The following is a 13,556-nucleotide window of genomic DNA, read 5'->3' on the forward strand; positions in this document are numbered from 1 at the left end:
TGGGTCTCTGGAGATCTTGGAGGCCTTCCTGAGGCAGCATGTGTTGTACAGCTCTTCCAGAGAGGGGAGGGGGGCGCCGGTGATCTTCTGGGCTGTTCTCACGACTCTCTGTAGCGCATTTCTCTCTGCGGTTGTGCAGCTGGAGAACCAGTTGCAGATGCAGTAGGTGAGGATGCTCTCCACTGCGCCGCGGTAGAAGGCCACCAGTATCTCCTGCTTGTTGTGTTCCTTCCTGAGGACTCTCAGGAAGTAGAGCCGCTGTTGTGCCTTCTTGATGGTGGCTGCTGTGTTGTTCTTCCAGGACAGGTCATCCTGTATGTGCACCCCCAGGAATCGGAGGGTTGAGACTCTCTCCACGCTCTCTCCGTCGATGAGCAGGGGCTGGACCTCAGATTTTTTCCTCCTGAAGTCCACGATGATTTCCTGGGTCTTTGACTGGTTCAGCAGCAGGTTGTTAACCTTGCACAGCTTGCTCAGCTGCTCTACCTCATCCCTGTACGCCGCCTCGTCCCCCCCCGAGATGCAGCCCACCACAGTGGTGTCGTCTGCAAACTTTACGATGGAGTTGCTGGGGTGGACGGGGGTGAAGTCGTAGGTGTAGAGGTTGTAGAGGATGGAGCTTAGCACGCAGCCCTGGGGGGACCCAGTGCTGAGTCTGAGGGCTGTGGAGGTGTGGGAGCCCACCCGCACCCTCTGGGGGCGGTCGGACAGGAAGTCCTTGATCCATGCACATATAGAGTGTGATAGTCCCAGGTCTAGTAGTTTGGTCACTAGCCTGTCTGGAAGGATGGTGTTGAAGGCAGAGCTGAAGTCCACAAAGAGCAGTCTCGCGTAGCTGTTTCCCCTCTCCAGGTGGGATAGAGTGGCGTGGAGAGTCGTCGCGATGGCGTCCTCTGTGGACCTGTGGGCTCTGTAGGCGAACTGGTATGGATCCAGGTTGGGCGGGAGGCGTGTGACTATGTGGGCCCGGACTAGTTTCTCGAAGCACTTCATGATGATTGGTGTGAGTGCCACCGGGCGGTAGTCGTTTAGGCAGCTCAATTTTTCTGTGGATATCACACACACACACACACACACACACACACACACACACACACACACACACACACCCTTAAGACTCCATACTGCAAGGAGAATTAGCCCTAAGCACGCTAATGCTAATAATTTCTAGTACTGCATGTATGGTCATGTAGAATGTTCAGAACAGCTAGCCAACAACCCTGGTGTGTGTACCGTACCTCAGGAACCCTCTCCCTCTCCAGCCCTGTGCTGTAGCTAATGACCCATAATGGCGCCCCTGGAGCCGTAATCACAGGCCGGTCGCAGCCAGGTGACCAGCAGCATTGTTTACAGAATGGCCGCCGCACTTGGAGAAACGACTGGGTGGCAGTGGTAGTGGCAGCTGTCTGTCCAGCTGTCTGCTGGGAGCCCTAATGGACACGCACACCTGACCTGTCATCTGGAGTCGCCAGCGCTGCCATTACAGCCAGTTCTGATGTTCTTTCCACTCGCCCCTCTCCCCACCTCAACCACTTGCCATTTAAACCACCCGCTCCCTGCTGCTGACCGATTACCAGCGCTCAGCTCTGTAAGGTGCTACCGCTAAGGCACAAGTATAGGTCATTAACTAACAACTCTCCTTTTTTTTTCTTCTCCTCCTCCTCTCCTCCACTGTATGCAGCCTCCTTTGACCACCTCCCCCCTCAGGTTCATTAACCTCCTCTCCGACAGGTAAAACCCTTGGCGCTGATGGACATTTCAACCAATCCCAGACAGCGAGCACACAGAGTTATGGACGTGCAAAGGTAGAATTATGTAAATCACACTGTGAAGTAAATGGAAGACTGATATTGTCATTATGCGACTGTTGAAACCTGGTATTAACCACGACCACGGGAATTACTCTGCTGATGATTCAGTTACCAGCTTGGGTCACAATCAACCGGTTGTGTGGTGTTCGGGTCAAAATGACATGTTTTAAAATGATTTTGAATAAAAGAAAAATTATACAATGAATGTTTTCAATCTGAAACACCATGACCTTGACATATTTTCAGTGAAGAATATGTAGAAGACATTGTTATAGACAATATTGACAAAAGAAAATGTCCCAAGCCTAGTCCCACCTCTACCCCTCATACACACAACCCCCCCCCCCCCCCCCCCCCCCCACCTTACCTCTGGTCCAGAAGGATTCTCTCACTGTATTTCTTTTCTTTTCAAAATCACCTTTCAATTTCTCTGTGGATATCTCTCTCACACACACACACACACACACACACACACACACACACACACAAGCACACACACACACACACACACACCCTTAAGACTCCATACTGCAGGGAGAATTAGCCCTAAGCATGCTAATGCTAATACTTTCTAGTACTGCATGTATGGTCATGTAGAATGTTCAGAACAGCTAGCCAACAACCCTGGTGTGTGTACCGTACCTCAGGAGCCCTCTCCCTCTCCAGCCCTGTGCTGTAGCTAATGACCCATAATGGCCGCCCCTGGAGCCGTAATCACAGGCCGGTCACAGCCAGGTGACCAGCAGCATTGTTTACAGAATGGCCGCCGCACTTGGAGAAACGACTGGGTGGCAGTGGCAGCTGTCTGTCCAGCTGTCTGCAGGGAGGCCTAATGGACACGCACACCTGACCTGTCATTTGGAGTCGCCAGCGCTACCATTACAGCCAGTTCTGATGTTCTTTATCACTCTCTCCACTCGCCCCCCGACCACCAACCCCCCCTCCCCACCTCAACCACTTGCCATTTAAACCACCCGCTCCCTGCTGCTGACCGATTACCAGCGCTCAGCTCTGTAAGGTGCTACCGCTAAGGTACAAGTATAGGTCATTAACTAACAACTCTCCATTTTTTTTCTCCTCCACTCTCCTCCACTGTATGCAGCCTCCTTTGACCTATTCAGTCTCAGAGGCCATTACTGGTTCCTTCAGGCACACCCCCCTGCCACCCCTGCCACCCCCACCAGGTTCATTAACCTCCTCTCCGACAGGTAAAACCCTTGGCGCTGATGGACATTTCAACCAATCCCAGACAGCGAGCACACAGAGTTATGGACGTGCAAAGGTAGAATTATGTAAATCACACTGTGAAGTAAATGGAAGACTGATATTGTGATTATGCGACTGTTGAAACCTGGTATTAACCACGACCACGGGAATTACTCTGCTGATGATTCAGTACAAGCCTGGGTCACAATCAGCCGGTTGTGTGGTGTTCGGGTCAAAATGACATGTTTTAAAATTATATTAACTAAAAGAAAAATTATACAATGAATGTTTTCAATCTGAAACACCATGACCTTGACACATTTTCAGTGAAGAATATGTAGAAGACATTGTTATAGACAATATTGCCCAGAAGAATGTCCCAAGCCTAGTCCCACCTCCACCTCCACACCCCCCCCCCCCCCCCCACTGGACTTCTGGTCCATAAGGATTCTCTCACTGAATTTCTATTATTTAAAAAATCACCACACACACACACACACACACACAAAAACCTTGTTTCATTTATTTTTTTTTCAAGATAAACATGATTTATCTATTTATTTTAATTTATATGTTATGTTTTTCGGTTGACATAAATCACAACTTTATCACATCAAAAGCACTTTCATTGTTAAATGTGATCGAACAGGGGTAAATGGTAACCATAAATTTTTAACTATATTGTTTATCTACACTTTCTATTTCTTTAAAATAATGTCCCGGATCAATTTGACCCGATGAACAGAACCAAAGGGTCCAAAAAGTGAATAACACAGGGGCTAAACATATAGCTACTGTAAGATGAAAGTATCTCTCTTTCTCCTTATTTCTCTCTCTGCCCTTCTCTTTCTCCCTCCCTACCTGCCTCTCTCTCTCTCTCCCTGCCCTGCTCTCTCTCTCTCTTTTTTTTCCTGCCCCCATCTCTCTCTCTCTCTCTTTCTCCCTGCGCCCCCCCCCCCACTCTCTCTCTCTCTCTCTCTCTCTCTGAATAGGCAGGATCTGGGAGACTTTTCTGTTGTGTTTCCTGTTGTCAACGGCGATGGCGTTATCAATTAGTGCAGCAGTGGGAGCTCAATTAACAGCATCAAACAGCTAATTAACATAGCTGTGTGAGTTTAGACTGCTACACAGTCTCTCTTTATAGGCTCTCTACCCTACCACAGCCTGTCTGCCTGCGTCTGTCTGTCTGCTACCCTCCCTTTCTGTCTGTGTATCTGCCTCCCTCCCTCCCTCCCTCCCTGTCTGCCTGTGTCTGTCTGTCTGCTACCCTCCCTTTCTGTCTGTGTATCTGCCTCCCTCCCTCCCTCCCTCCCTCCCTCCCTCCCTGCCTGCCTGCCTGTCTGTCTGTTGTCTGTCTGTCTGCCTCCCTGTCTGCCTGCCTTTCTGTCTGTGTATCTGTCGGTCTGTGTATCTGCCTGCCTGCCTGCCTGCCTGCCTGCCTGTCTGTCTGTCTGTCTACCTGCCTGTCTGCCTGCCTGACTATATAATAGTTTAGTAATACGACCTGTGAGGCTTTATGGTGAAGAACATTTCAGCTGAGCCGTTGTTAGGGTCAGGATTGTGGGTCCGTGTGATGCAACCCCTCAGCTGTGACTCAAGTGCCATTGCTTTTACATAACGTTACCAAACTAAACAAAGAATTGCAACAAGATAATAGGTTGTGGTGGTTTCTGCTCCGCGCTCAGAAATAGACTTTCCAAACGACCACTGTTGTCAAGGCAACATGATAAACAAATCATCATAATTTAAGTGTTAGCACAGGGATATTACTGCAGTGTATGAGTAAACTGGTAAAATATGTCATAGCTGTTACTTTATTAGGAGATAAAGCATGGCTTTGAACACCTCTCGGCCGATCATAGTGCCAATCATTGTTGGTGATGAATAGTCAGGTGACCAATTATTGTCAGGTGACTAATAGTCAGGTGACCAGGAGTCAGGTGACCCAATAGTCAGGTGACCCAATAGTCAGGTGACCAGGAGTCAGGTGACCCAATAGTCAGGTGACCAATAGTCAGGTGACCCAATAGTCAGGTGACTAATAGTCAGGTGACCCAATAGTCAGGTGACCAATAGTCAGGTGACCAATAGTCAGGTGATCCAATAGTCAGGTGATCCAATAGTCAGGTGACCAGGAGTCAGGTGACCAATAGTCAGGTGACCAATAGTCAGGTGATCCAATAGTCAGGTGACCAGGAGTCAGGTGACCAATAGTCAGGTGATCCAAGTCAGGTGACCAGGAGTCAGGTGATCCAATAGTCAGGTGACCAGGAGTCAGGCGACTAATAGTCAGGCGACTAATAGTCAGGCGACTAATAGTCAGGCGACTAATAGTCAGGCGACTAATAGTCAGGTGACTAATAGTCAGGTGACTAATAGTCAGGTGACTAATAGTCAGGTGACTAATAGTCAGGTGACCAATAGTCAGGTGACCCAGTGACCCCAGGCAGGTGTGTACACACAGACTACCTATCCCACGTATAGGCATACCCACATACCACACAGTCAACCCCATACATTACACATTCTCAAGAGGTACACTCAGCATACTACACACTGCAAAAAGTAATTTCTCAAAAACAAGAAAAAAAATCACAGGGGAAATATGACTTAAAAAAAGCAAAATGATCTGCCTACAGAAGAGGACATTTTCACTTGCCAAGACTTTCTTAAAACCCTAACCCTAAAAGTAAAAGATATCTTAAAACTAGTGCAGTCCGACAAAAAACAAGCATATATTGCCTTGATTTAAGATATTTTATCGTACTTAGATTTACTTTGTGCGGTGCGGCAAGCCAACAGTCTGTAAACAGGCTGAACCCCACTCCGGGTCCCTGTGTCGGGCCAGCGCTGAATGACCACATCCAAAACCATGGCTGGATAAGTGGCTATACACTTATTAAGTCATTCCTACCCCCCACACCCCACCCCCACCCCCACCCCCTCACCCCTACATCTTTCAAATACACTCCAAGTCCAAAACATTCTGAATCAATCAGGCCTCGAAACCCCCAGATAATAAATACACTCCCGCCCGTTCAATCAGAGGGAGTTGAGCCGTGGAGTCAACTGAAGTGGCCCTTGTGTACATACAGGGACATACGAGCCAGAGCCAGCCCATATGTGAATGTTCCACAACCCTTCTAGAGAACGCTTTGCTTCCATTATAAAGCTTTAAGGCCTTTTGTGCAGCTGATTAGGAGGCGAGGCTGTAAGCTACGTATGTACATTGGAGCCTGGAGTAGTGGGGCTACTGGCATGTCCTCCAAGAGAGCAGGAAAGCCACTAGGAGGGGATTTGTCCATTGTGTGTGTGTGTGTGTGTGTGTGTGTCTCGGGGTAAGAGTCGATGGTGGAGCACACAGCAGCCTTGTTGACCTTCGCAGGAAAAGCAACGACCCTCTCAGCGTTCTACAGGCCACTTGTGACAGGAAAAGGCTCGTTGACCAATCCCGACGCTCGTTGACCAATCCCAAGGCTCGTTGACCAATCTTAATGGCTTAAAAGGGGATGTGAATGTCGGAGAGGGTTTGTGCCGTTGCCCTGGCGACTGGCAGGCTGAGTGGTCGGAGAGGAGGCACTGGCTCCTGCAAGGCTGCACACAATGGAGCGACTAGCCCCTCGCTCGCTGGCTGTCGACAGGGAGACTAGCGCAAGGTTAGCATAGAACAAGGTTAGCATAGACCAAGGTTAGCATAGAACAAGGTTAGCATAGAACAAGGTTAGCATAGAACAAGGTTAGTATAGACCAAGGTTAGTATAGACCAAGGTTAGCTTAGAACAAGGTTAGCATAGACCAAGGTTAGCATAGACCAAGGTTAGCATAGAACAAGGTTAGCATAGACCAAGAATAGCATAGACCTAGCACACATGAGACCTCTCACTCCCTGGACGCTAAAAAAGGCTTGGATAGACCTAGCAGTTAGCAGACAGACAAGAGTCTCTCTCAGACAGACAGACAGACAGACAGACAGGCAGACAGGCAGACAGACAGACATACAGACAAACAGACAGACAGGCAGGCAGACAGACAGACAGGTAGACAGACAGACAGGCAGGCAGACAGACAGACAGGCAGGCAGGCAGGCAGGCAGGCAGACAGGCAGGTGTAGGCCTATTCACTGTTGCGAAGTCCTCCTCTGCTTCCACACTGAGCAAACACTACTGTGAACTCGAGGACTGTAAACAGTTGGAGGAGGACCAGTGTGTGTTCTGTTCTGAATGACCCGGGTCACTTCTGTTCTGAATGACCCGGGTCACTTCTATACATCCGTCTGCCACAGGACCCGGCTGATCATCCCAGCCGAGTGTGTCCTGTATGTCAACAGATCCCAGCTCCAATTAGAGGCTTTATTAATGCTCCATTTATACAACTGCCGTTGCCTCTCGTCCCGTTGGCTGAAGGATTAACGTCATGCCCAGGTGGGGAGGGGGAGGGGGAGGGGGAGGGGGAGGGGGGTTCATGGAGGAAGGGGGAGGCTTATTATCCTGAGTGATGAAGAGGTCTGTCTGGAGACAGTTTTCCTGTGATACTGTAAGGTTCCCATGGAACAGGGAAGAAGGATGTGTGTGTGTTTTTCTGTGTGTGTGTGTGTGTGTGTGTGCGTGCGTGTATGTGAGAGTGTGTGTGTGTGTGTGTGTGTGTGTGCGTGCGTGTACGTGAGAATGGGTGTGTGTGTGCGTGCGTGCGTGCGTCTGCGTGCATGTGTGTGTGTGTGCGTGCGTGTACGTGAGAGTGGGTGTTTGTGTGTGTGTGTCCTTCGAGCTTACCGGTAGTGAAGACCCCCGCATCATCTCCATGGTGAGGTGCACCACACACACCATTCACCTGACTAAAGTAAGACACACACACATACACACACACACACACATACAAAATACAAAAAAATAAGTCATATCTAAGTGAAGCCGAAAAAACAGCTAACATCCCCATGGCTCTGAGTACACCTCTTCTGTACCTGCGGTGAGTCCACACCCGACACCCACATGAAATATTGTCTTTCAAGGACAGCACCAGGTGTTTGGTGGATTTCGTCCCCACTCCCACCACTCTGACAGACTCAATGGCTTTTTACATTAAAAATGCTTTCAGGGACTTTTTTTGGCATTCCACTTCACCAGCATAGAACAGAGGAAAAAAAAAGAGAAGCTCTTTTGGGAAGTGGAGAAAGTGCTAAGGAATCTAAGGAGGAAGAGAAAGGCAGACCTCCAAAAAATGAAGTGAATCCACTTCTTATGAGTAAAGTGGATCATTTTAAAGCATCTCGCCATCGCCGTCGGGGGGGGGGGGGGAAGGGAAAGGTTTTTAGAGCTCTCTCACATCAGCAACAACTGTAGGAGTGAGTGCAGGGGTAAACATGGGGACAGGAGTATACATACACACACACACACACACACACACATACGCATACATACAGACGCACTCAGACCCGCGTGCATGCATCACACGCACGCACATGCACAGTTAGAGCATGCAGGCAGGCAGGTAGGCATCTACAAACAAACAAACACAGCCTCAAACACACACTCGCACACTCTCTTTCTCACACACATGCACACACATTTATATACACACACACACACGCCCACTCTCTTTATCTCTCTTTATATTGAAGCGAAGGGCAGGTGTCACAATGTTGTGAGAGTCACAGGGTCATGTGGGAGTCCTTATCAGAGAGAGAGAGAGTGACATACATATTGTACACACACACACAGTGTCAGGTGTTCAGATGTCTCAGTTGACCTGCCACACACAGGAGCCCCCTGCACCCTGGACCCCCGGCGAACTGACTCCATCAACACTGGCTCTGACTGACCACAGGACAGCTGGGGCTAGGTGTGAGTGCGTGTGCATGTGTGTGTGGGTGTGTGTGTGTCTGTCTCTCTGTGTGTGTGTGTGTATGTGTGTATGTGTGTGTGTGTGCGTGTGCATGTAGATAGTGTGTTGGAGAGAGAAGTGAGCAGCAGGTTCATTGCCAGCTGTCCTGGTGGCTTTCAGATGGAATTACATTTATTTATTATTTTTTAAATGAAATACGTAAATAAAAACAGAAAATCTCAAAAAATGCATCTTATATTACCAACACTCTTCTACTCACTCTCTAGGCCTCCTTCTCCATGTGTCCTACATTCTAGACAGACAGACAGACACTCACTCACTCACACACAAAAACAACACACACACACAGACACACACTCACTCACTCACACCCATACAAAAACAACACGCACACACTCTCCCTCTCTCCCTTACCATATGCTCATGTCCATGTATGTGGGGGTCCCTGGCAGGGCCGAGGGCCCCTCCCTCCTGCGTCTTGACACAGCACACTGAGCCTAATCGTACATAATTGGGTGGGAGGAGCAGGGGGCTGGACCAGGCTTTGTGTGCAAAGGGCAAGTGGTCAAGTTAATGGGGCCCTTGTGTTGAGCAGGGAGCTCTCTCTCTCTCTCTGTCTGTCTGTCTCTCTCTCTGCTTCTCTCTCTCCCCCTCTATCTCTGCCACCCCGCCCCACTATCTCTTTCCCCTCTCTCGTTCTCTCACTGTCCTGCTATCCCCCCCCTCTCTCTTTCTCTCTCTCTGCCCCTCCCTCCCTCCCTCCCTCTCTCTCTCTGTCTCAGCTAGGACATGGGGGAGGAGAGAACAGGCCTGTTTAAAATATCAAAAGAGAGATCTGGTCACTCCCCCCTGCCTCCCCCCCCCCCCCCCCCCAGCCACGGCCTGACCAACACAGCTCTCGGGATTAACTGGTGTGTGGTGCCATCCCTCCTCCCTCTCTCCTCCCGCCCTCCTTCCTCCCTCCCTCCTTCCCTCCTTCCTCTTGTTCCCTCTGTGGCGGGGGAGTCTGGGTAGGGGCTCTGGCCTGCAGAGTGAACACCGCCCAGTCTGAGATCAGCTTAGATGCTCGACAGCCACCACCCACACCCCCCACCACTCACACCCCCCACCACCCGACCAAGCCACCCCCCACCAACCACACCCCCTACCACCCAACCCAGCTACCACCCACACCCCCCACCACCCAACCCAGCCACCACCCACACCCCCCACCATCCAAACCCCCACCACCCAACCCAGCCACCACCCAAAACCCTAAATGGAATCACAATAATTGAACCCACTTAGGTCCCTTCATTGTTAAACCCCTCCCTCCCTCCCTCCAATGAAATAAGTAAACAATTCTGGATAAGTGAGCCACAGTGACATATCTTCACACAGTAGAACCGAAAGTGTTCAAGATCGCCAGGTTTCTATACCGCCAGGTTTCTGTACCGCCCTCGAAAAGGCGGTACAGGACCATGGCCGCAAGGACAAATAGACTGAAGCTCAGCTTCTACCCCAGGGCCATCCAGGCCCTGAACACAGGAAAGACCTAGGTTCTGGGCCCTGGACAGTCTGGACGGATTGATGGCAGCTGCTGGATTGAAAAAATCAGGTGTAGTGCTGAGGCACAAATGTGTACATTTCAAGCCTGCAAACTGCGACACTTTAAATGAATGTGCAATAACACTATGTGCAATATGACAACCCTAGTCGTCTTATCTGTACAGTATAGTATAGTGGATAGTGTACATAGCCTTTATTTATGTAAACCAGCTCCTTTCCCTTCTTGTTTTTTTAGTTTTTTTTTTCTTTCCTAGCACCAGGGGAGCCACCCCTCCCAAATTTCGTTGTTTGGTACCTGTACTATAGCAATGACAATAAAGACCATTCATTCATTCATTCATTCATATAGAAACAGACATACGTTTGAAACAGAAACCCACACGGAAACACACGCCGACGTACTTCAATATATTTTAATGAATCGTTATTAAAACAAAACGTCCCGCTTTCCATGGAAAAAAAAACAGATCAGTCCAGGTTGGGACGGGTTCGTCCTGTGTTTACAGTGTGTTAGTGGTGGTCTGGCTGCAGAGCGCCCAGCGCCAGAGAGGGTGGGTCGATACAGTACACCAACGCTGGATTAGGAGGTACCACCAGGAGAGGCTGGCGGAGGCAGACGACGTCATTATAACGCATGGAAAGGAATAAGACAACGTTATCCAAAACGTGCTAGTATCTAACACGTGTTTGATACCGTCCCTCGTTCAGTTTCCGTGCATTACAACGAGTAATGCCCCCCGTCCTCCGATTTCTACCTCCCCCAGCCTCCCCTGACCAAATGCAGAGCGGTGGTGGGGGTTGTGGGTACAGAACAACACAGGAGGGCGTGTCACAGTTAACAGCTTTAGGCTGGAGATTGGAGAGACCAGACCTGGGAGAAAAAAATGGTTTCACATAGTTGAAAAAAAAGAAAAGAAACGGAGGTGTGCTTGATTATTCTTCGTCAGGCACGTGGAAGTCATGGAACACTCTGGAACAATGCGGACCGGACCCAGCACACAGGGCAGGTGGAATACAAATATCTCAAGTACAAATATATATCTATGTGGCCCAGGTCTGGCAGAGACAGTGTCGAGGGTCTTGGCTTTATACTGACAGACAGCTGAGGACAGTGAGGCAGGCTCCCAAACCCACCCCTAGTCCCTAGAACCTTAGGGTGCAGGGCTGTAGAGCTCCCTAGAACCTTAGGGTGTAGGGCCTAGACAGTGTAGGATGTAGCGATTAGTTTGTAGGCTACAGGGATTAGGGTATAGGGGCTGGGGTGTAGTATGTAGAGGTTAGGGTGTAGGATGTAGGGGCTAGGATGTAGGGACTAGGGTGTAGGGTGTAGGGACTAGGGTGTAGGATGTAGGGACTAGGGTGTAGGGAATAGGGACTAGTGTGTAGGGTGTAGGGACTAGGGTGTAGGATGTAGGGGCTAGGGTGTAGGGACTAGGGTGTAGGATGTAGGGACTAGGGTGTAGGGAATAGGGACTAGTGTGTAGGGTGTAGGGACTAGGGTGTAGGATGTAGGGGCTAGGGTGTAGGGGCTAGTGTGTAGGGTGTAGGGATTAGGATGTAGGGACTAGGAACTAGTGTGTAGGGACTAGGATGTAGGGACAAGGGACTAGTCACTAGTGTGTAGGGTGTAGGGACTAGGGTGTAGGGACAAGGGACTAGTGTGTAGGGTGTAGGGACTAGGGTGTAGGGACTAGGGACTAGTGTGTAGGGTGTAGGGGCTAGGATGTAGGGACTAGGGACTAGTGTGTAGGGTGTAGGGGCTAGGATGTAGGGAATAGGGACTAGTGTGTAGGGTGTAGGGACTAGTGTGTAGGGACTAGGATGTAGGGTGTAGGGACTAGGAGGTAGGGTGTAGGGACTAGGATGTCGGGGCTAGAGGTTGATTTGGGATGAGAGCAGCGGGGCTGTGAGGGTTTGGCTGAGAGGGAGCAGAGGCACTGTTCATCACAGTGAAACACACAGCAGCATCCACCTCTGACCCCCCACCTGCCCAGGAGAACACTTCTGCAGGGCAGAGACGTACAACACCTAGACAACGATCCGTGTGACGGGCCTCCCGAAAACACCTAGTCTAGTCTCGGCCTCCTGTATAGATCTATACTGTCTGTACACATGGCATCGTTGAGAGTCCAAATCACACTTCAGACGTCAGACTTCCCAGTGTCGGATACTGTTACATATGGCAGTATTAATACATATGATCACATGATATTGGCATGTTTCTCACACCCCTGGACGGATCGTCAAAGAGACGTGGTCGATCTGTGGTCTTCAGGGCCTGGCAGTGTGAAGGCTGTCCATTAAGCACGCTTGCACATTTTAATACTGCACAGTCACGGGGTCGCACGGCATCACAGACATCCGATCGGCGGCCGTCTTACGTCGTACCGTCACAGCGACGCGTGTGAGCACACACACACACATACACACACGCGTGCACACACACACACACACACACACACACATACACACACACAGAGAGGTCAAGAAGAGACAACGATTCTGTAACGCTGAACGCAGCACAGTGTGAGAGGAATCAGGAAAATACAGTGGATGGAAACGTTACATCAGACAGACCCGGTCGCCTCGCCCCCCCTGAGAGACCTGGTCCCCCAGTAGAGAGAGACCTGGTCCCCCAGTACCAGTAGAGAGAGACCTAAAGACCTGCGTGTCTTTACCCCTGGAGCATAGAGGAGTCAGGAACACACTGGCACTAATACTGCTGGGCATGGCTGCCAGGGCAGGGGGGGGGACGACGACGACCTGGGGACACAGTCTGGGGGGGCATGGAGGTTGGAGGGCAGGGGACACCTCAGGACAGCCTGGGGGGGGGGGGGGCTGGAGGGAGAGGGGTGCCAGGCAGAGGTCTAAGGTAGGCCTGGGAGCAAGGGGTGTACGGGGAGGAGGGAGTAGGAGGGGGGGGGCGGGGGGGGCTGGTCTCTGAGAAGGGGGTGAGGCGTGAGGAGTGATGAGGACAGGGTCATGGTGGAGGGTGCCAGGGGGGGCGGTTAGGGGGGAGTGAGGGGGTAGAACGGGGGGGTGTTGGCGTGTTCAGAAGAGGTGATGGGCCGGGCTGGGTCCGCGGGTCAGGGTGATGAGGACCGGGTAGTGGATGTTGTCATCGTACGCCTCCTTCCCCTCGTTTTGCATCTG

General features: G+C 50.6%; 2 protein-coding genes across 2 annotated transcripts in view; both read right to left on the reverse strand.

Moving 5' to 3' along the window:
* six3a (SIX homeobox 3a) overlaps positions 1-13,556 on the reverse strand; it is a gene marked incomplete at both ends in the record, with an annotated part of 284,173 nt that overhangs the window by 94,326 nt on the left and 176,291 nt on the right. The gene's annotated exons all lie outside the window — the stretch shown is intronic.
* Positions 13,455-13,556, reverse strand: part of camkmt (calmodulin-lysine N-methyltransferase) — a gene marked incomplete at both ends in the record, with an annotated part of 111,081 nt that continues 110,979 nt past the window's right edge. Inside the window, one exon of the mRNA XM_080528771.1 lies at positions 13,455-13,553. Within this exon, the coding sequence (XP_080384897.1) occupies positions 13,455-13,553 (99 nt within the window). The remainder of the gene's footprint in view (positions 13,554-13,556) is intronic.

The sequence above is a fragment of the Nansenia antarctica genome (assembly GCF_963989245.1).
Source record: "Nansenia antarctica genome assembly, chromosome: 1".
NCBI lineage: Eukaryota > Metazoa > Chordata > Actinopteri > Argentiniformes > Microstomatidae > Nansenia > Nansenia antarctica.